This window comes from Bufo bufo, chromosome 3, assembly GCF_905171765.1.
Source record: "Bufo bufo chromosome 3, aBufBuf1.1, whole genome shotgun sequence".
Classification (NCBI taxonomy): domain Eukaryota; kingdom Metazoa; phylum Chordata; class Amphibia; order Anura; family Bufonidae; genus Bufo; species Bufo bufo.
The window spans coordinates 226,221,747-226,246,086 of NC_053391.1; the positions used below are offsets into that span (position 1 = coordinate 226,221,747).

General features: G+C 41.9%; 1 protein-coding gene across 1 annotated transcript in view; it reads right to left on the reverse strand.

Moving 5' to 3' along the window:
* Positions 1-21,218, reverse strand: part of HSD11B1 (hydroxysteroid 11-beta dehydrogenase 1) — a 45,695-nt gene extending 24,477 nt beyond the window's left edge. Inside the window, exon 1 of the mRNA XM_040421852.1 lies at positions 21,030-21,218. Within this exon, the coding sequence (XP_040277786.1) occupies positions 21,030-21,117 (88 nt within the window). The 5' untranslated portion in view covers positions 21,118-21,218. The remainder of the gene's footprint in view (positions 1-21,029) is intronic.
* Between the last annotated feature and the right edge of the window lie 3,122 nt (positions 21,219-24,340).

The following is a 24,340-nucleotide window of genomic DNA, read 5'->3' on the forward strand; positions in this document are numbered from 1 at the left end:
AAACACAAGGTTATATAGATGCTCACCCGTCTATTGTCATGTAAGGTGCTCAAAGTCTGACTGAGTCACCCAGTCAAGAGAGGGATATAGGAAGAGGTTTGTTGATAGACTGGCACACTATATCTGGTAACAAGTAGAGGACAGGCAAGTGATGTTTGAATTAATAGTAGTTTATTCTCCCTATTATCTTTTTAATTAAAATTAAGAAATGCACATTTGCAAGTGAAAAAAAAAAAAATATATGGAAAAATAATAAAAATATATATTTAGAAAAATATATAAAAATAGAAAATAATATAAAAATGGTAAGATGAGTCTTCAAAAATAGGTAAAAATATATAAATAATAGTCAATGTTACCACATAGTCAATGTTACCACAAGGGTGTTTTAGTAGTCAATGTTGCCACAGAGGATAGTTGATTTGGCCAGAGAGTTAATAATAAATAGTCCTGTTTGGCCAGAGAATTAGTGAAACCCAATAGTCCTGTTAACAATCACAGTAGGTCACAGTAAAGTTCTTAAAGACCAGTAGCAGGCAGTGTTCTTTGTATTGCTCCTGTGGCTTCCCACAGGGGAGTATTGCACTGCCTGCTATTACCTTACTGACGTCTTCTTGTGTTCACTGGTTCCTTACACGCGGCAGGCAGGTACAGCGTCCCACGTGGTGCTGTGTAAGTTCAGCACGCTTAGAGCTCTCGGCGTCCCAAGTGGTGTTATGTAAGTTCAGTGTACCACATTATCCTATACGAAATTGGCATGTCACGTGGTTATCCCTCTCTGATGATTTCTGCCAGGGAGGTTGTGATGGAACTGCAGGCTGATAGTAAATGGAAGCACTTCCTATTTTGTCCTTTCACTGTCTTGGACAGGCGGGCATTACAAAATCACCAGAAGAGAATTTTTATATATAAAATTTTATAGAAGAGCTCTTATAGGAGAAAGAATATGTGGCATAATAAATAGAGTACTGGACGTAGTAAATAAAGTACTTTTTATATAGAACAACTTGTTTCATCTTTATTTAAAATATGTTTAAAAAAAGTCAGAAATAAGGGTTTGGCTATGGCATTACTTAATTATCTTAGGATACGGGGGTGTATGCCATCTGGTCCTGGCTATTTGTCTATTTTATTCTTTTTAAGATGCCGCTGTACTTCTTCCTGGGTCAGACAGGCCACTTTTAATGAGGAATTATCTTTTACATTCTGCATTTCATCTGACAGTTTATTTTCCTCAGTGAATACAGTGGAGAGAAAAAAATACTTAATAGCTTTGCTTTCTCCTTATCGCTCTCTGCAACTCCCCCCTCATTACTCTGTAGAGGGCCGACACCTTCAGATTTATGCTTTTTACCATTTATACACTGCGTGCAGAATTATTAGGCAAATGAGTATTTTGACCACATCATCCTCTTTATGCATGTTGTCTTACTCCAAGCTGTATAGGCTCGAAAGCCTACTACCAATTAAGCATATTAGGTGATGTGCATCTCTGTAATGAGAAGGGGTGTGGTCTAATGACATCAACCCCCTATATCAGGTGTGCATAATTATTAGGCAACTTCCTTTCCTTTGGCAAAATGGGTCAAAAGAAGGACTTGACAGGCTCAGAAAAGTCAAAAATAGTGAGATATCTTGCAGAGGGATGCAGCACTCTTAAAATTGCAAAGCTTCTGAAGCGTGATCATCGAACAATCAAGCGTTTCATTCAAAATAGTCAACAGGGTCGCAAGAAGCGTGTGGAAAAACCAAGGCGCAAAATAACTGCCCATGAACTGAGAAAAGTCAAGCATGCAGCTGCCAAGATGCCACTTGCCACCAGTTTGGCCATATTTCAGAGCTGCAACATCACTGGAGTGCCCAAAAGCACAAGGTGTGCAATACTCAGAGACATGGCCAAGGTAAGAAAGGCTGAAAGACGACCACCACTGAACAAGACACACAAGCTGAAACGTCAAGACTGGGCCAAGAAATATCTCAAGACTGATTTTTCTAAGGTTTTATGGACTGATGAAATGAGAGTGAGTCTTGATGGGCCAGATGGATGGGCCTGTGGCTGGATTGGTAAAGGGCAGAGAGCTCCAGTCCGACTCAGACGCCAGCAAGGTGGAGGTGGAGTACTGGTTTGGGCTGGTATCATCAAAGATGAGCTTGTGGGGCCTTTTCGGGTTGAGGGTGGAGTCAAGCTCAACTCCCTGTCCTACTGCCAGTTTCTGGAAGACACCTTCTTCAAGCAGTGGTACAGGAAGAAGTCTGCATCCTTCAAGAAAAACATGATTTTCATGCAGGACAATGCTCCATCACACGTGTCCAAGTACTCCACAGCGTGGCTGGCAAGAAAGGGTATAAAAGAAGAAAATCTAATGACATGGCCTCCTTGTTCACCTGATCTGAACCCCATTGAGAACCTGTGGTCCTTCATCAAATGTGAGATTTACAAGGAGGGAAAACAGTACACCTCTCTGAACAGTGTCTGGGAGGCTGTGGTTGCTGCTGCACGCAATGTTGATGATGAACAGATCAAAACACTGACAGAATCCATGGATGGCAGGATTTTGAGTGTCCTTGCAAAGAAAGGTGGCTATATTGGTCACTGATTTGTTTTTGTTTTGTTTTTGAAAGTCAGAAATGTATATTTGTGAATGTTGAGATGTTATATTGGTTTCACTGGTAAAAATAAATAATTGAAATGGGTATATATTTGTTTTTTGTTAAGTTGCCTAATAATTATGCACAGTAATAGTCACCTGCACACACAGATATCCCCCTAAAATAGTTAAAACTAAAAACAAACTAAAAACTACTTCCAAAAATATTCAGCTTTGATATTAATGAGTTTTTTGGGTTCATTGAGAACATGGTTGTTGTTCAATAATAAAATTAATCCTCAAAAATACAACTTGCCTAATAATTCTGCACTCCCTGTATAATTAAAGAACATTTTAGGGTTAGTTTTGCTCTTTTTGGTAATTAATCTCTCTCGGTCTCTAGTTTGGCTGCTTTTATTTGTTTTTTACATATTCTATTTTTTCCTTATAGTTTTTCAGTGCTTCCTCGCTACCCTCCTGTTTTAGTGATTTAAATGTTTTTGTATTTTGTCATTTATTGATTTCTTTACAGTTCTATTTATCCACATTGGTTTCTTCTCGTTCCTTAACCTTTTGATCCCATAAGGTATGTACCTCTCAGAATTAGATTTTAGGATGCTTTTAAAAATATCCCATTTTGTGGCTGTATTTTTTATTTGTGAGACTTTGTCCCAGTTAGTTAGGCCTATGGTCTCTCTTAGTTAGCTAAATTTAGCTTTTTTGAAGTTTGGTATTTTTGTTCCTCCCAGAAGAAACACTCTTTTGAATGATAATTATTACTTCATGGTCATTATTTCCCAGGTGTCCTCCGACCTGCACATCTGTTGTTCTGTCAGGTCTATTGGTTAATACTCAGTCCAGTATGGCCGTCCCTCTAGTCGGGTCCTGAACCAGTTGGGAAAGGTCTTTGGTTATTGCCAAGAACCTGTTTCCTTTATGAGATATACAAGTTTCAGTTTCCCAGTCTACATCTGGGTAGTTGAAGTCCCCCATAATAACGACCTCATTATGATCTTTCGACTCGTCTATCTCGTTTAGTAGTAGATTTTCTGTGGACTCTGGTATATTAGGTGGTTTATAATAAATTCCTATTAGTAATTTATTATTGTTTTTGCGTCTATGTATTTCTACCCACAGTGACTCTACATGTTCATGTCCCTCATTTATATCTTCTCGGACTGTGGGCTTTAGACAGGACTTTACATAAAGGCAGACCCCTCCCCCTCTCCTGTTTTGGCGATCCTTTCTAAACAGACTGTAACCGTGTACATTAACTGCCCAGTCATAGCTAGCGTCCAGCCATGTCTCAGTTATTCCCACTATGTCATAGTCCTCCTCACACATCACTAATTCCAGTTCCCCATTTTTATTTGTCGGGCTTCTGGCATTAGTATAAATACATTTAAGAGGTTTATGTATATTTTTTAACCTACACCTTTCCTTCTGAACTTTTATAGTCCCTCTATCCATTCCTCCCCCAGTGCCATTACCTTGCCCCCGGTCTCTATCTGTACTATCTTCCCATCCTATAACGTAATTACCCTCACCCCCAGTCCCTAGTTTAAACACTCCTCCAAACTTCTAGCCATCTTCTCCCCCAACACAGCTGCCCCTTCCCCATTGAGGTGCAGCCCATCCCTACGATAAAGCCTATAGCCAAGAGAGAAGTCGGCCCAGTTCTCCAGGAACCCAAATCCCTCCTTCCTACACTAGTTCTTGAGCCACTTGTTAACCTCCCTAATCTCCAGCTGCCTTTCTTGTGTAGCTCTTGGTACCGGTAGTATTTCGGAAAATAATACCTTTGAGGTCCTTGCCCAAAGCTTTTGACCTAAATCCCTAAAATAATTTTTAAGGACGCTCCACCTGCCTCTAACTTTGTCATTGGTTCCGATATGGACCATGACAGCTGGATCTTTTCCAGCCCCTCCCAGTTATCTTGTCAACCCGTTCCACGATGTGTCGAACTCTAGCGCCAGGAAGACAACACATCGTTTGACGATCCCGGTCTTTGTGACAGATTGCCCTATCTGTACCCCTAATAATTGAGTCTCCCACTACCAGCACCTGTCTGGCCTTCCCTGGTCCCCTGCTTACTGGAGCTCACATTCCCCTGACTGGCAGAGGAAGTGTCTGGCTGCAGCAGTGCTCTTCCTGAACCGACATCCCCCTCATCTGCCAACCTTGCAAACTTGTTGGGGTGTGTCCGATCAGGGCTAGCCTCTCTGGCACTCTTCCATCTACCCGCTTTCTAACTTTTACCCAGCTAGCTACCTCACTTTCCTGAGCCTCCTCGCTACCACCCTCCCCACACCTACCCCATAGAGTGCTTGTTCAGTGAGGAGCAAACTCTTTTCCAAATTGTCAACGCTTCTCAGTGTTAAAATTTGCCAGGTTAGATACTCGATGTGCGATTTCAAACGGGCAATTTGCTCACATTTTGAACAAAGATATGCACCCTAAAACGGCTGTTCCAGGACTGCATATATTAGACACGATGTGCACTGGACTGCGCTGTCAATAATGGAACACATACTAAATGGGGATTACGCAAGAAAAGAGAAAAATACAATATAGTGCAGTGATTAGAATCTAACTGACTGTAGTCCCCTCCTAAAGTCCCTGAATTTCAAGTGACATAATCTAAAGTAATCTAAGTAAAACACTTAATACAAACACACACTTGAACTCAAACACACCAACGCTCACAAACTCACATAATTTGCCTGCTTGTATAAATACAGATCTCAAACCAGCCTGCTTTTTTTTCCCTCTGGATTTAAAAGCACATCCAAAAAATTGCTCGGTGATTATAATTTAAGGGCCATAGTATGTAGTAAGGACATTTTTTACAACCATGTGCGCAATATTTTGTATACAATGTTCTTCCATTAGGATGGCTACACATCGTTTTTTGAATATAAAAAAAATGCCATAGACATTTATTTTTTTATATATATTTTTATGGTGCTTTTTTAATGGTATTTTTTGTTCAGCCTTTTTTTTTCTCCTATAGAGAAAGGGATGAAAAAAAATCCTGGGAAAATAATAGTATTCTGAATACAGAATGCATAGTACAATAGGGCTGGAGGGGTTAAAAAAAAAAGAAAAACATTTTTAACTCACCTTAATCCACTTGTTCGCGCAGCCGGCATATCTTCTGTCTTGTTCTGTGAGGAATAGGACCTTTGATGACGTCACTGCGCTCATCACATGGTCCGTCACATGATCCATCACTATGGTGATGGATCATGTGACGGACCATGTGATGAACGTAGTGGCGTCATCAAAGGTCCTATTCTTCACAAAGGAAGACAGAAGAGATGCCGGCTGCGCGAACAAGTGGATTAAGGTGAGTTAAAAAAAAATCTGTGAAAATCGCACTGCAACGCACAAGTGATGCGTGAAAATCACAGCTCATGTGCACAGCCCTATAGAAATGAATGGGTCCGGATTCAGTGCGGGTGCAATGCGTTCACCTCACGCATTGCACCCGCGCGGAAATCTCGCCCGTGTGAAAGGGGCCTAAAACTGCAAAAAACAATGATCGTTCATTTAGATTTTTTTTCTGTTACTGAATTCACCGTATGGGATAAATACATTTTTGTTTTAATAGTTCGGGCATTTGCAGATGCAGTGATGCCTATTATGTTTATTTTCTTTATAGTTTATTTCTATTTTAATTCTGGGGAAAGGGCGGGCTAATAAAAAAAAATTATTTATTTTTTTAAAACATTTTTTTTCCTTTTTTTAAGCCATTGTAGGTCACTATAACATGCAATCATTAGATTGCTATTTGTATTCTGTAATGTATTTTTTAGTTATTACAGAACTCAGGATTTAGTATATTCCAATGAAGTGCTGCCACCTGCAGGACAGAATTGGAATATACCAGTAATAGGCCTGGAAGCCTTGTACAGGCTCAGATCTATTACTACTATGGAACGCCTTCCCCAATTTCAGCAAGAGCTCTGAGATGCTACAACTTGTCCCGCAAAAAAACACTAACCCAAACCCTCATACTATGACACCGATGGAAAAGAAAAAAAAAGATTTATGGGGTCAATTATCAAACTGGTGTAAAGTAGAACTGGCTTAGTTGCCCATAGCAACCAATCAGATTCCATCTTTTATTTTTGACCTCTCCTTTGTAAAATGAAAGTTGGAATCTGATTGGTTGCTGTGGGCAACTAAGCCAGTTCTACTTTATACCAGTTTGATAAATAGCCCCAATGGTTATTGGGAGACAACAGCGAAATAGTCCCTGGAGGGATATCTGACTTTCACTGTGTTGAAGAGCCATAACTGTGGCTCCACGGTTATTTTGCATATTACAGTTTCCCAGGGAGCTTTGCACTTTGGATTCCTGTGTTGAGACTCTTAAATGAGGCTCCATAGTATTTTATGTAGCTGGTTTCCTTAAGATCAGCTATTGTTTTGTTTCAGTAGTCTCCTAGGCATTGCTCCTGGTTAGCCAGAAACCTACTCCACACTGATGAGGGGCAACACCCCGAAAGAGCTGTTTTTGGATGGATAACTGGCTTAGGTATTTTCCTTTGTTACATCCTTAAGACTTGTAACAAAGTTAGATCTTAAAGGGGTTATCCGAGAGTATAAAAATGCCCCCCCCATATGCCGGGCCCAGCACATTGAATATACTTACCCGGGTTCCCGCTCCCTGCGCCGCTCCTTGTCCCCGCACCGCCTCTGCTGCTGGGTAAGTGCCGTATTTTTCGCCCTATAAGACCCCCTACCCCCCCCCACCCAAAAGTGGGGGGAAAATAGCAGTGCGTCTTCTGGGGCTAATGCTGCGGCCGTCGGGTGTATCGGCTGAGAGGGAGGAGGGGCTAGGGGCCGGCATCTGGTTCTGTAATGGCAGCGGGGCCCGGTGCAGTCACTATATTCTACTACACCGGGCCCCGCTCACAGTAGTATAATCATATCTAACCTGTAGGTATTGTTAAACTATTCAAATCATATGAAATCCAGCACTTGTAGTACTTACTACTAACTTCGTAGCAGTCAGGAGGCCAGACGGGCAGCAGCGTAACTCACTACGTCACGCGCCTGCTTCGCCCACTTTATGAATGAAGCAGGCGGCGCAGGTGCGTGATGTAGTGAGTCACGCTGCCAGCGCCCGCTCGGCCTCCTGGCTGCTACGAAGTTAGTAGTAAGTAGTTCATGCGCTGGATTTCAGATGATTTGAATAGTTTAACAATACCTTCAAGTTAGATATGATTATACTAGAGTGAGCGGGGCCCGGTGTAGTAGAATACAGTGACTGCACCGGGCCCCACTGCCATTACAAAACCAGATGCCGGTCCCCATTCACTACACAGGGACACTGTTATGGGGGATCTGTGGATGACACATTAGATAAGATGCTATATATGTCATCCACAGATCCCCCCATAACAGTGCCACCCACAGATGCCCCCATAACAGTGCAATCCACGGATGCCCCTATAATGATTACCCATAACAGTGCCATACACAGATGCCCCTATAACAGTGCAATCCACAGATGCCCCCATAATGATCGCCCATAACAGTGTCATCCACATATGCCCCCATAACAGTGCCATCCACAGATGCCCCCATAACAGTGCCATCAAAAGATCCCCCATAATAGTGTCATCCACAGACCACCATTAGTTCAAAACCCACCAAAAGCACACCTTTTGGTTCAAAATAGTTATTTTCTTATTTTCCTCCTCAAAAACCTAGGTGCGTCTTATTGGCCGGTGCGTCTTATAGGGCGAAAAATACGGTATATTCAATGTGGGGGGCCTTTTTTATTCTCTCGAATAACCCCTTTAACATAGGGGCCATTTAATATGGGGGATTTGGTGATCTCTAAAACGAGGACACCCCTTTTCTTGGTTTTCCTTCCCTGGAGGGATATCTTTCACTGTGTTGAAGACCCATAACTGGGGCTCCACTGAAGTGCTGAAGTGAGACAACCCCTTTAACATAGTTGATGATGCAATAGGGAGTTAACATACACTACTCACAAAAAGTAAGAGATATTTGGCTTTTGGTGAAATTTATAGAAAACGTAAAAAGTTCATGCTACAGTGATATTATATTATGAAAGTAGGGCATTTAAGTAGAAGCATGCAGTGGTGATTTCCTCATCTCACACAATTTATTGAAACAAAAGCCAACAACACTGGTGAGTATACCTCCACAAAAATGTCAATGTCTCAATAACTTGTCATGTGGTCTTGAGCATCAATTACAGCTTGAAAACGACGTCTCATGCTGTTCACAAGTCGACTTATTGTCTGCTAAGGCATGGCATCCCATTCTTCTTGAAGGGCGGCCTTCAGGTCATTGAGTTTCTAGGGTACAGAGTTACGAGCCTCTACACGGCTACTCAGCTGATCTCATAGTTTTTCAATAATATTCAGGTCTGAAGAAAGTGCAGGCCACTCTATTTGAGGTACCCCAGTGTCCAGCAGCCATTCCCTAATGATGCGACCTCGATGAGCTGGTGCATTGTCGTCCATGAAGATTAAATTAGGCCTGTGTTGTTCATGCACAGGCACAATTACTGGATTAATGATGTTATTCAAGTATTATGGGCTTGTCACTGAACCATTCACAAAGTGTAGAGCAGCTCTGTATTGACCAGATACACCTGCCCACACTGTAACACCACCACCACCAAAGGCAAAACAGTAGCTGATGCATAGCGCTTTCCTTGATTTCTCCAACATCGTTGGCAGACATAATTTCTGCTTGGTGGTGTGATCAGGTACCCATGCAGGTTGTCTAGCACGCAGACCACGCAGATGTAAACGGTTTTGAATAGTCTGATGTGACACTTGGGTGCCTCTCACCTCCCTTAAATGTGCCTGGAGTTGTGTGGCATTCATCATCTGGTTCCGCAGGGCATTGTTCACAATGAAGTGGTCATCAGTGTGGGATGTGGCCAAAGGACGTCCACTTATATGCCTTTCTGTGACTCTTCCAGCCTTTGTATCTCTGTTGCAACCTGCTGATGACATTCTGTGGCATTCTAAGTTCAGTGGCCACTTCTGTCTGAGAACATCCTGCGTGAAGCCTCACAATGGCAAGGTACTGTTGATCAATTGTTAGGTGTCGCCTTGGCCTCATAATGTCAAAATGCGAACAGCATGATGAGGAGGACCGTTTAAATATCAATTCTAATTAAACCAGGACATTTTTGGGGCGATTCATGGATCAAACACCTGTTGTGAATTTTGCCGTTAAGCTCCTTGTTAGAGAACAGCAAGTTGTGCAAAAAGTACTGAAACATTGAACAGTTGGACATATGCATTTAAACATTTAGAGAAGATCACACTAAGTTCACCTGTAAAGGTTAGAGTGCATTTTAGGTTCATCCTGAAATTTCACCCGAAAGCCAAATATCCCTAACTTTTTGTGTGTAGTGTACATCATCGTGCACTAGGAGGTTAACAGTTGATTATGCAATAAGCAGTTAACATACACTACGTGCAGAATTATTAGGCAAATGAGTATTTTGACCACATCATCCTCTTTATGCATGTTGTCTTACTCCAAGCTGTATAGGCTCGAAAGCCTACTACCAATTAAGCATATTAGGTGATGTGCATCTCTGTAATGAGAAGGGGTGTGGTCTAATGACATCAACACCCTATATCAGGTGTGCATAATTATTAGGCAACTTCCTTTCCTTTGGCAAAATGGGTCAAAAGAAGGACTTGACAGGCTCAGAAAAGTCAAAAATAGTGAGATATCTTGCAGAGGGATGCAGCACTCTTAAAATTGCAAATCTTCTGAAGCGTGATCATCGAACAATCAAGCGTTTCATTCAAAATAGTCAACAGGGTCGCAAGAAGCGTGTGGAAAAACCAAGGCACAAAATAACTGCCCATGAACTGAGAAAAGTCAAGCGTGCAGCTGCCAAGATGCCACTTGCCACCAGTTTGGCCATATTTCAGAGCTGCAACATCACTGGAGTGCCCAAAAGCACAAGGTGTGCAATACTCAGAGACATGGCCAAGGTAAGAGAGGCTGAAAGACGACCACCACTGAACAAGACACACAAGCTGAAACGTCAAGACTGGGCCAAGAAATATCTCAAGACTGATTTTTCTAAGGTTTTATGGACTGATGAAATGAGAGTGAGTCTTGATGGGCCAGTGGCTGGATTGGTAAAGGGCAGAGAGCTCCAGTCCGACTCAGACGCCAGCAAGGTGGAGGTGGAGTACTGGTTTGGGCTGGTATCATCAAAGATGAGCTTGTGGGGCCTTTTTGGGTTGAGGATGGAGTCAAGCTCAACTCCCAGTCCTACTGGCAGTTTCTGGAAGACACCTTCTTCAAGCAGTGGTACAGGAAGAAGTCTGCATCCTTCAAGAAAAACATGATTTTCATGCAGGACAATGCTCCATCACACGCGTCCAAGTACTCCACAGCGTGGCTGGCAAGAAAGGGTATAAAAGAAGAAAATCTAATGACATGGCCTCCTTGTTCACCTGATCTTAACCCCATTGAGAACCTGTGGTCCATCATCAAATGTGAGATTTACAAGGAGGAAAAACAGTACACCTCTCTGAACAGTGTCTGGGAGGCTGTGGTTGCTGCTGCACGCAATGTTGATGGTGAACAGATCAAAACACTGACAGAATCCATGGATGGCAGGCTTTTGAGTGTCCTTGCAAAGAAAGGTGGCTATATTGGTCACTGATTTGTTTTTGTTTTGTTTTTGAATGTCAGAAATGTATATTTGTGAATGTTGAGATGTTATATTGGTTTCACTGGTAAAAATAAATAATTGAAATGGGTATATATTTGTTTTTTGTTAAGTTGCCTAATAATTATGCACAGTAATAGTCACCTGCACACACAGATATCCCCCTAAAATAGTTAAAACTAAAAACAAACTAAAAACTACTTCCAAAAATATTCAGCTTTGATATTAATGAGTTTTTTGGGTTCATTGAGAACATGGTTGTTGTTCAATAATAAAATTAATCCTCAAAAATACAACTAGCCTAATAATTCTGCACTCCCTGTACATTATGGTGTAATAGAGGGAGTTAATGTACTTTAGGATGCAATAGGTTTACATAAATATATGACAGTGTAGGCCCTTACCCAGTTTTTGATGCTGGCCCCGGCTGGCATTCTCCCACAAGGATTTTTTGAGCTCCCGGGTCATCTCCTCCTAAGGGCTCATGCACACAAACGTATTTTCTTTCCGTGTCCGTTCAGATTTTTGGCGGACCTTATGCGTAACCATTCACTTCAATGGGTCCGCAAAAAAATGGAAGTTACTCCGTGTGCATTCCGTTTCCATATGTCCGTATTTCCGTTCCGCAAACAAATAGAACATGTCCTATTATTGTCCGCATTACGGACAAGGATAGTACAGTTCTATGAAGGGCCAGCTGTTCTGTTCTGAAAAATACGGAATGCACGCGGATGTCGTCCGTATTTTTTGCGGACCGCAAAATACGTACGGTCGTGTGCATGAGCACTAAAACTGATTCTTACGGTCACAGTTGTGGTATGTGTTGCTCCTTATGTCTCACAGTTCTAGAAGCTCCTGCACTAAGGTGATCAGCCTGTTGAAGTTTTATTTATTTTCAGAGGAAAGGTCAACATCCTGGGCCAGTCTGCACAGTTTGCAGAGTTTGTACATGGGTCAGAGGGCTGTCCCTTGAGTTTCTAGGCAACAAGTGTGCGAAGTGTGGATAGCATACAAATGGCTTTCTTGAGTGATCAGCAGTTTTTGCGGACCCACTAACTTGAATGGGGCCACAGACTGCATTTTGTGGAATGAGCACACAAATGACATCCATAGAAATGAATGGGTCCGTGTGCAATTCGCAAAAAATGCAGATCGGACATGGATACATAATATGGTCGTGTGCATGAGGCCTTAAAACAAGGAAAGCTATGACTCCATTTTGCTAAGCTGAACAGAACTAGATCTAATTAACCCCTTAAGGACCGAGCCTATTTGTGTTTCTTATTTCTTCTCCCCACATTCCAGTAGCTATAACCTTTTAATTTTTCTGTTCACATAGCCATATGAGGGCTTATTTTTTGAGGGACAGGATGCCTTTTAAATAGCACCATTTAATGTACCATATCTTGTATATGAAAACGGAAAAAAAATCTTTGTGGGGTAAAACAGAAAAAAAAAACAGAAAAAAAAATAAAAATATTCGTGCAAGGTTTTTTGGATTTTGACATTACGGCATTCATTGTACACTAAAAATTACATGTCATACTTCTTCTCCGGCTCAATACGATTACGGCGATACCAAATTTATATATATATATATATATATATATTTTTTATTACTTAACCCCTTCAGGACACAGCCTTATTTTACCTTAAGGACCAGGCCATTTTTTGCAAATCTGACCAGTGTCACTTTAAGTGCTGATAACTTTAAAATGCTTTGACTTATCCGGGCCATTCTGAGATTGTTTTTTCGTTTGGTTGCTCTATATTACACTTTTTGTGAGGCAAGGTAACAAGAAATAGCTGTTTTGGCACCGTTTTTATTTTTTGTTATTTACAGCATTCATCTGACAGGTTAGATAATGTGATATTTTTATAGACCAGGTTGTCACGGATGCGGCGATACCTAATATGTATACTTTTATTTTATTTATATAAGTTTTACGCAATGATTTCTTTTTTGAAACAAAACAAATCATGTTTTAGTGTTTCCATAGTCTGAGAGACATAATGTTTTCAGTTTTTGGGCGATTACTTTGGCTAGGGTATGATTTTTGCGGGATGAGATGACGGTTTTATTGGCACTATTTTAGGGTGCGTGTGACTTTTTGATCGCTTGCTATTACACTTTTTGTGATGTAAGGTGACAAAAAATTGTTTATTTAGCACAGTTTTTATTTTAAATTTTTTACGGTGTTCATCTGAGGGGTTAGATCATGTGATATTTTTATGGAGCCGGTCGATACGGACGTGGCGATACCTAATATGTTTACATTTTTTTTATTTATGTAAGTTTTACACAATAATATTATTTTTGAAACAAAAAAAATTATGTTTTAGTGTCTCCATATTCTGAGCCATATTTTCACTTAATTTTTTGTCCCACTTTGGGACTTGAACTTTTGGGAGTCTAATCCTTTACAATGCATTCCAATACTTCTGTATTGGAATGCATTGGCTGTATGAGTAATACAGTGAGTATTACTCATACAGCTTCCGGCCTGTGAGATCCAGGGGGCTGGATCTCACAGGCTCATCACCGGAAGGCAGCGCGATTCCTTCCTTAGGCATCGCGCTGTCTTCCATGCCATCGGGTCCCCCCTACAGCCGCATGGGGACCCGATGGCACCGCCGATCGCCGCCACAAACCGCAGGTAAAGCCGCAAACCGCAGGTCTGAATTGACCTGCGGTTTGCGGCGATCGCCGACACGGGGGGTCACGGGACCCCCCCCTTGCATTTAGCCAAGGTGCCTGCTCAACGATTTGAGCAGGCACCAGGTTCCGATCACCGCCCGACGGGCGGCGGTGATCGGAAATACACAGGACGTACCCGTATGCCCTGTGTCCTTAAGTACCAGGATATCAGGGCGTACCGGTACGCCCTGTGTCCTGGAGAGGTTAAAAAAACATATAACCTTTGGAAAAAAAAATCTATTTTCTTTCCATCGCCATTTTCTGACAACCATAACTTTTTAATATTTCTGTCCACACTGCTGTATGAGGATCTTATTTTTTGCGGGACGAACTGTAGTTTTTATTGGTACCATTTTTGGGTACATACAATGTTTTGATCACTGTTATTTGACTTTTTTATTGTTTTTTCCGTGTTTACAATATTATAGTACAACATTTTCAGACATGGCGATACCTGATATGTTTATTTTTTATTATTTATATATTTTTATATGTAAAATTGGGAATGGGGGTGATTTAAACTTTTTTCACAATAAGAGGGATAGAACCTGGGATCTTTTGATCCCTTGTTCCATTCACCTGAATAGAGATCTATTATGGTGAATAGGTTTCTGCCGCTCTACCTGCTGAGCTGTGCTTCGTGCACAGCTTATCAGGCAGGTTACTATTACAGGCCTGGGGACCTCCAGCAGGGCCTAGGCTGTCATGGTAACTAGGGATGAGCGAATCGACTTTGGGTGAAACATCCGAAGTCGATTCGCATAAAACTTTATTCCAATACTGTACAGAACAGGAGCTCTGTACAGTATTAGAATGTATTGGCTACGATGAGCTAAAGTTATTGCTTTGCGAAGTCTCGCGAGACTTGAGGTAATAACTTCATAAATTAATTTGTACTGTAAAAAAACATTTCCCAAACTTGGGTTCGGTTCCAATATTTTTTTACAGTACAAATTAATCAATTGGAACCACACCCGAGTTTGGGAAATGTTTTTTTACAGTACAAATTAATTTATGAAGTTATTGCCCGAAGTCTTGCAAGACTTCGCAAAGCAATAACTTCGGCTCATCGGAGCCAATACACTCTAATACTGTACGGAGCTCCTGCTCCATACAGTATTGGAACAGAGTTTTTTGCGAATCGACTTCGGATGTTTCATCCGAAGTTGATTCTCTCATCCCTAATGGTAACCTATCGAAGCCCCGCTATTTCATCCCTCTGCCTAACCTCACAAATGCCCCGATCTGAGTGGGTTAATTGACTAGATTTGGTGTGATCGCTGTTCCCCGTCATTGCTGCCAGGTGCCTGCTGTATTATACAGCCCGCACCCCACTGTGTAGAGAATGGGCTCAGTGCAGCAGCTCACTCCACACAATTCCCGGTGTATGATGCTGTACATGTACAGCATTAAGGGGTTAAGACAGAAACAGTACATTCCAGGAGCTGGCAAAAATGAAAGGTGGAATTTTATTGGTTGCTATTGTCAACTAAGCCAGTTCTACTTTACACCAGCTTGATAAATGACCCAATAAGTAGTCTTTGTGGTTATGTAAGTATAATAGTAACAGTGCAGACCAAATGTATATGATATCAACATCTTTGAAAGTGCTCGGCATAAAAAGCCATAAGACCTAAAGACTTTTGACCTACATGTGTTCACCTTCACATGATAGTCTAGTGTCAAAGATTCATCTGCTGGTTGATGATTACTAAGATGTGTGCTTTGTTATATAGCTGCCTAGAAAATGTAAAGATAAGGTACTATGAATGTCTTATCTGCAGTTTTGCAAACTAGTTATCATGGAAGGTGTCATTAAAATTAACAATAATTTATTGACACTATAAAGTTAGGCGGGAATTTATCATTTCGCCCATGCCAGCAGTTTTCTGGCGTAAAGGTCGCAAGCCCTGTGTTTGTGAATTTTTAAACTCCACTTGTCACACGTGATGTTTCTACACTAACATTGCCATTTTCCAAAAAAGGAGGTCAGGTAGAGTGGAGCCAGCAGGCCTGGCACATTTATCTTCATTTATGCCAGACTTCCGGCATTAATGAAGACAGCTAGGATGCTGCGCCTCAGCATAAATTTGGCGGGAAGTCAAGACCAGTGGAAAAAACGCTGGTCTTGATAAGTGTTCCCCTTAATGAAGAGTATGAAGCAATTACCGTATTCTTTATAAGACGCACCTAGGTTTTAGAGGGGGACAATAAGAAAAAAATATTTTTCATTAGACCTCCGATCAGGCCAGCAATCAGACACCCAATGTTAATCAGCCCTCATCTGACAGCCCCAATCAGACCCCCAATGTTAATAAGACCCTCAATGAGATCACCCATGCCATTTATCAGCCTCCATTATGAGTCCCTATGCAATCTATGAGCCCCAGTGCCATTTATGAGCCTCCATTATGAGCCCCCATGCCATCTATGAGCCCCCGTGCCATTTATGAGCCTCCATTATGAGCCCCCATACCATTTATGAGCCCCTATGCCATCTGTAAGCCCCAGTGCCAGCTTTGAGCTCCCATGCCACAGATCAAATAAAATAAAATAAACACCTCTCCTGCTCTGGACTCCACTGATCCTCACCTCCAGCGCGCTTTGTCTTCTTCCTGCGCGCTTCCATAATGGAAGCGCTCACTAGTATTCGCTTTATAAGACGCAGGGCCATTTCCCCCCCACTTTTGGGGGGAAAAAGTGCGTCTTATAAAACAAAAAATATGGTACATAGAGATTATGGGGGTCATTTACTAACCAGAAATATGCCTATATTAGGTGTATTTCTGGCATAGATTGCGGCGCAAAGGTCTAAAAAGTGGGCGTGGGTTGGGTGTGGAATGGTCTAAATGTAAGACAGCTAGGAAGCTGTCTTACATTCAGAAATGGTGGTGGATCCGCCAAAGTTTTGTAGAGGCCGGCACCTCTTCATAACTCTGGCGGATCCTGCACCAGCTATAGGGGATATTAGGATCGGTGTCTAAAACACTGGTCTTAATAAATGACCCCCTACAGTATGCTAAAATTGAAATCTAGAGAAATTTAATAGTGTATACATTCATTTTATAAGGGCATAAAATATAATTTCTGAAATCATGTTTTTGGAAATTTAGGGGTATGGCCACATGTGGTTAAAATGCTGTGGATTCTCAGAAGTGAAATTACTTGCAAAAAGTTATTTAAAAGTACCAGAAAAGTGGATGAGATTTCAGAAATATCATCAGCATGCTGCGGGAAAATGTAGCTGCCTAAACTGATATCAATTTATGCTGCAGCTTTACAGTGTAAATGTTAAATGAAGTGTGGAATGCCAGCTAGGATTACTCCATGATTACTCTGCTCTATAAACAAGGCCTTTTCAGGTGGGTTTTGCAGTGGTGGATTTCAGAGAAACACGATGCTGAATGTCTGTGACAGAAGTTCTGCAGCGGAGTCATCCCGTGCGGACATACCCTAAGGAGAGTAGTGCTGTTTCTGAGAAAAGCCTAACAGCCATGATCCCCAGATTCTACTCATCAGTATAGGTCCGAATAGTTGACCTCTAAAGATTACATGTCATGTTGATGGCATTTACACTACCATTCAAAAGTTTGGAATTGTTCAAAAAATGTCATATCTATTAAAAAGTCACTGTCAAGTTATTCATTAAAAAGTTGTTAAATTAAAAAATATAATCAAGACAGGACTAGAAATAATGTTCACTTCAGACTTTGGTTTAATCAAAGAAACCCCCATTTGTGGTAGTTACAACCTTTTGGTATTCCAGCTGTTGCAGCTGGTAATGCGCATTGTAGATGGGGCTGTGTTATCAGTGTTTGATAGCATTCCCTGTGTAAATATGTATAGTTAGATTATAGATAGTTGTGCATGGGGTGATCTTAAGGTCAGAAAGAGGTTTAAATGTATAACTTACTAGTTTTTCAGATTTTTCTTCCCTACAAAACTATATATCAATCTGCTCAGTTCCTCCTGCTCTCTACATGATGCCTGCATTCTTCACTGCATTTAGTAGAAACAGGTTCTCTTTAAAAATTTCTAAAAATGGTAAAATCTTATTCTAGTGGGTATGGCATAAAAACTGGAATAACATCTCTAGACATATGTGCCAATTTTGTCAAACAAAATGCCACATTTGATACATTTAAAGGGGTTGTCTCACTTCAGTAAGTGGTATTTATCATGTAGAAAAAGTTAATACCAGAAACTTACTAATATATTGTTATTACATATATTGCCTCCTTTGCTGGCTGGATTCATTTTTCTATCACATTATACACTGCACGTTTCCATGGTTACATACCACCCTGCAATCTATCAGCGGTGGTCATGCTTGCACAATATAGGAAAAAACACTAGCCTATGTGCGCATGGTCCCTGCCACCAGAGAGGCTGACGCTTTTTCCTATAGTGTGCAAGCATGACCACCACTGATGGATAGCAGGGTGGTCTGTAACCATGGAAACGGGCAGTGTATAATGTGATGAAAAAAAGCCAGCAAAGGAGGCAATATGGATAATAAAGACACATTAGTAAGTGCCTTACATAGTAACATAGTACATAAGGCCGAAAAAAGACATTTGTCCATCCAGTTCGGCCTGTTATCCTGCAAGTTGATCCAGAGGAAGGCAAAAAAAAAACCTGTGAGGCCTTGCATTAACTTTCTCTACATGATAAATGCCACTTAATGAAGTGAGACAACCCCTTTAATGCAAATTACGCCAACAGAGACCCAAATCAAGGCTGACTTCAAAAATTCCTCTCAAGATAAATTCCTCCCATAAGTCGCTCTGTATAGAGTACAGTGAGGTTGTGAATAGATGCCGCACAATAGTATGGCTTCCCTAAAGCCTGAGAAAACAAAACATCTTTTTGCACAGCTCACCCTAAATTTGCATAATCCAGACACTCCCATAATATGAAGAAAACGGTAACACTGATGAATCCCCCGGATCTGGGGTCATGAGAGACCTCAGTAACAAATTTTCAATAGATCCAGTGCCTTATTAAAATAAAACCTAACTTTTATTTACAAGAATAAAAAAAAACTCCATGGTGTCCTCGCCTGTATTACACAGGCCGATTGAGCAAGTGCTTGTTGGGAGGGAAGTATTCCCTCCCGGCAATCGCCTACTCGCTATGGAGGAGACCGCTGCTATTACATGCAGGCATCTCCTCCACAATATAGGGAGGAGTGATCTGCATGCCATCACTCGTCCCCATCCTGTATAGTGGTTTGCCGGCGGCAGATCATTATTAGACAGCACAATCTGCCGCCGGCAAACGATGATTTTATCCAGGCATGCAAAAAGAACATGATTGTATACTATGCTATGTATTACACAGAATGTGTACCCTCTTCCTGAATGGCAGGCGCTCTATCTTGCATGAATTATTTCCCTATGGCTTTCCTGTCAAGCATGTGCTAATATCTCCTATAACTTAAAGCATTATTCTTAACCGCCTGTCTGAATCTATCATTAATGAAATCGTTAATGGTGATGGACCATGTGATGAGCGCAGTGACATCACCAAAGGTCCTTTTCTCCCAGGTCCTCAAGGAAGAAAAAAGAAGACAAGCCGGGCTGCGCGAACAAGTGGATGAGGTGAGTTTAATTTTTATTTTATTTTTTTAACCCCTCCATCCCTAATTTACTTAGCATTCTGTATTAAGAATGCTATTATTTTCTCTTATAACCATGTTATTATAAGGGAAAATAATAAAGATCAGGTACCCATCCCGATCGTCTCCTAGCAACAATGCGTGAAAATCACACTGCATCCGCACTTGCTTGCGGATGCTTGCGATTTTCACGCAGCCCCATTCACTTCTATGGGGCCTGCGTTGCGTGAATAAATGCACAATATAGAGCTTGCTGCGATTTTCACGCAACACACAAGTGATGCGTGAAAAACTTGGACTATTGTCTGCAGTAATAGTAGTGCTGCACATAAGGAGTTCAAATCACTATTTCTACTGCCCTGTTCCCCCGCTGTCAGCATTAAAGCTTTGCTGAAATACAGTGTCAGGACTGCTGTGCATGAGCAGAAGTCCTCTCTGTGTATTTCAGTGCAACTTTGAGAGCTGACAACTTGGGAATGGGGGGGCAGTAGAAAAATAAAAAATGGCGATCTGGGCTTCTTACTGCAGATAATGCTCCAAAATCAAGGTGACTGATTCCCTTTGATAGGTTAAGAAAAACTGTACAGAAACATGACATACCTCCAAACTTTTTGGACAGTCAAAGAGGGACACTTTTGGTTCATTGTGTGAAGGATTCATTTCCCCCGCATATTTGACACTTTAGGCTACTTTCACACTAGCGTTTTGGCTTTCCATTTGTGAGATCCGTTCAGGGCTCTCACAAGCGGTCCAAATCGGATCAGTTTTGCCCTAATGCATTCTGAATGGAAAAGGATCCGCTCAGAATGCATCAGTTTGCCACCGTTCAGTCACTATTCCGCTCTGGAGGCGGACACCAAAGCGCTGCTTGCAGCGTTTTTCTGTCCGCTAAGTAGTGCAGAGAAAAACCAGTCTTCCGTCCTGACACACAATGTAAGTCAATGGGGACGGATCCGTTTTCTCTGACACAATAGAAAACGGATCCGTCCCCAATTGACTTTCAATGCTGTTCTTGACAGATCTGTCATGACTATAGAAGACATAATACAACTGGGTCCGTTCATGACGGATGCATGCGGTTGTATAACTGAAGCGTTTTTGCAGATCCATGACAGATCCGCAAAAAATGCTAATGTGAAAGTAGCCTTAATCGTTTTCTTAGCGCACAATAACACAAAAATTATCTCAATATAGAAATTTCTAAAATCCAAATAGCCTCAAATAATGAAATAAAATACAAGGGGGCTCTAATATACAGACAGGAATCAGACAAACATTTTCTGGATCAATATTGTAAATGTAACAATGTAACTCTATACCTCAGATCAAAAAGAGGGACTGTTAAGGTGCAAAGAGGGACTTGGGTTAAAAACAGGGACTCTCCCACCAAAAGAGGGACACTTGGGAGGTCTGAGTACGTACCAGGTTTAAACTCCTCTTTGCCAGAGTAGAAGTACACAGCCAGTAGGATCCCGAGCAGGGCAATCAGTGCTTTTTTCAGTAATGCCATGTTGGTATGTATGTAGCCTAGGCTCTAGAGAAGCTGACATTCACAGAGCATTAGATCTGCTACAGTGTGGAGTCTGAGCCTTCTGCAGTGTGGGGCCTGGATGGGGCTGGTCTAACTGGATATCAATGAAGTCTAAAGGCAGGGCTTCTGTTACGAGGGGAGTTCCTTAAAGGGAATGTGTCACCTATTTTGAGCATATAAAACTGTTAACATAGCAATGTGCAATAAAGTACCTTCATTCCAGCATGTGTCTTCTTTCTTTTATTCAACTTTTCATTTAGATGAAAAAGCGATTTTTCTGATATGCTAATTAAGCCTCAAGGTGCCCAGAGGGGCGTTATTAAGAAAGAAGACACATGCTGGAATGAAGGTACTTTATTGCACATTGCTATGTTAACAGTTTTATATGCTCAAAATAGGTGACACATTCCCTTTAAAGATTTCCCCTGACCCACTTCCTCTAGACTGAGAGCAATGAAGCTTGGCACAGTTATTAGTATTTCTCACTATTCATTCCTAGATTTCTACACCATGATTTCTGCTCAATACAAGAGTTTCATGTGTCCATAAACCAGTGTATTAAGATATAAACTTCATATACTTAGGCCTGGAATGGCCCACAGGGATACAGGTGAATCCCCTGGTGGGCTCCTGAGCAAGGTGGGCCCCTAGTCTCCACCCCCTGCACAAGTGGCACATTACACAGTACACGTATTGACCTACATACATATATTCAATGTACAGCCCCTCAACCAGCCTATGTTCATATAAAAAACCTGATAGATTATTAAATAAACTCCCCAGTTTATTATTATAGACACAATCAGAGCTGAGATGACTTCTAAGTATAGAGGAAAGCTACCAGTATCCTCTTCTCCCCAGGACCTACCTTCTCAAAGCTGCTGCAGAGACCCCCATATTCAAGCATCTGGTAGCATCTTATTGCTGTGTGGGCAGGTAATATTTGAATGTATCCATACTGTGGGCCCCCAAAATAAATTTTACTGGTGGGCGCAAAGCACTCAAGTCCGACACTGATCATAGTAATGCCATTACGGAGCTAAGCTGCAGTGTAAAGCAGGACAAACAATGTGTCTCTACAGTGCATGAAGCTGAGACACTTACTGTACCTGAGTGCACAGAGCAGGGCATGGTGGCGTTACACTCTGCCGGTGACTGAGAGGGTGAAGATTCGGGTACATCTGCAACGCTGAGAGAGTAGAACTCTGTGTCAGAACTGGGGGTTCAGCACTGGAAATGAGGGGTTCACTTCACACCCAAAACACATGTTACTGACAGCAAAGTCACTTCTCACCTAAAGTCATTGTTTCCTCAGAAGTCACTCTGACCATCCTCTACATTGTCACTTGCAAGTTGCTTGCAGAGAAATTAAATCCTGACTCTCGTGGCACAGGACACTAAAGTTTCTCTGCTGGATGCTAGGCAAGCCAATCAACAGCAGGCTCTGCAAGCCTGCAATTAGGAGGCGGGGCCTTTTGTCCAAAACCGGGCCCCTTTCCTCCAGGGGCCACATAGCAGCTGCGTGGTCTGCCTCCGTTGGAGGTACACTGCTCACTGTACCTCTTGATTTTTTTTTCAGTATAATCTGTAGAAGGCCCCATACAGACATCCATATCCATTTTGCAGTCTTCAAATCACGGGGGATAAAAAAATAAGCTTTGCTGTAAGGGTCCATTCACACGTCCATAGTGTATTGCGAATCTGCAATACACCCGGCCGGCACCCCTATAGAACTGCCTATTCTTGTCCGCAATTGCGGACAAGAATAGGACATGTTCTATTTTTTTCGGGAGCCGCGGAACGGAAAATCGGGGCCGCGCTCTGGAAATGCGGATGCGGACAGCACACTGTGTGCTGTCCCTATCTCTTTCGGCGCCATAGAGAATGAATGTGCCCGGATTCGTTCTGCACCCTAAAACCAAGAAAGGCCATCACTATCTGATCAGCAAGGGTCCGAGACCCTGCACCCCATCCAGTTGACTATGAAGATTCATAAAGAGGCTCAAACGCACCACTACTTAATACACATTAACTTCTTGACTTCTGCAAGGTATAAAATATACAGTCGTGGCCAAAAGTTTTGAGAATGACACAAATATTAGTTTTCACAAAGCTTGCTGCTGAACTGCTTTTAGATCTTTGTTTCAGTTGTTTCTGTGATGTAGTGAAATATAATTAAACGCACTTCATACGTTTCAAAGGCTTTTATCGACAATTACATGACATTTATGCAAAGAGTCAGTATTTGCAGTGTTGGCCCTTCTTTTTCAGGACCTCTGCAATTCGACTGGGCATGCTCTCAATCAACTTCTGGGCCAATTCCTGACTGATAGCAACCCATTCTTTCATAATAACTTCTTGGAGTTTGTCAGAATTAGTGGGTTTTTGTTTGTCCACCCGCCTCTTGAGGATTGACCACAAGTTCTCAATGGGATTAAGATCTGGGGAGTTTCCAGGCCATGGACCCAAAATGTCAATGTTTTGGTCCCCGAGCCACTTAGTTATCACTTTTGCCTTATGGCTTGGTGCTCCATCGTGCTGGAAAATGCATTGTTCTTCACCAAACTGTTGTTGGATTGTTGGAAGAAGTTGCTGTTGGAGGGTGTTTTGGTACCATTCTTTATTCATGGTTGTGTTTTTGGGCAAAATTGTGAGTGAGCCCACTCCCTTGGATGAGAAGCAACCCCACACATGAATGGTCTCAGGATGCTTTACTGTTGGCATGACACAGGACTGATGGTAGCGCTCACCTTTTCTTCTCCGGACAAGCCTTTTTCCAGATGCCCCAAACAATCGGAAAGAGGCTTCATCGGAGAATATGACTTTGCCCCAGTTCTCAGCAGTCCATTCACCATACTTTCTGCAGAAGATCAATCTGTCCCTGATGTTTTTTTGGAGAGAAGTGGCTTCTTTGCTGCCCTTCTTGACACCAGGCCATCTTTCAAAAGTCTTCGCCTCACTGTGCGTGCAGATGCGCTCACACCTGCCTGCTGCCATTCCTGAGCAAGCTCTGCACTGGTGGCACTCCAATCCCGCAGCTGAATCCTCTTTAGGAGACGACCCTGGCGCTTGCTGGACTTTCTTGGATGCCCTGAAGCCTTCTTAACAAGAATTGAACCTCTTTCCTTGAAGTTCTTGATGATCCTATAAATTGTTGATTGAGGTGCAATCTTAGTAGCCACAATATCCTTGCCTGTGAAGC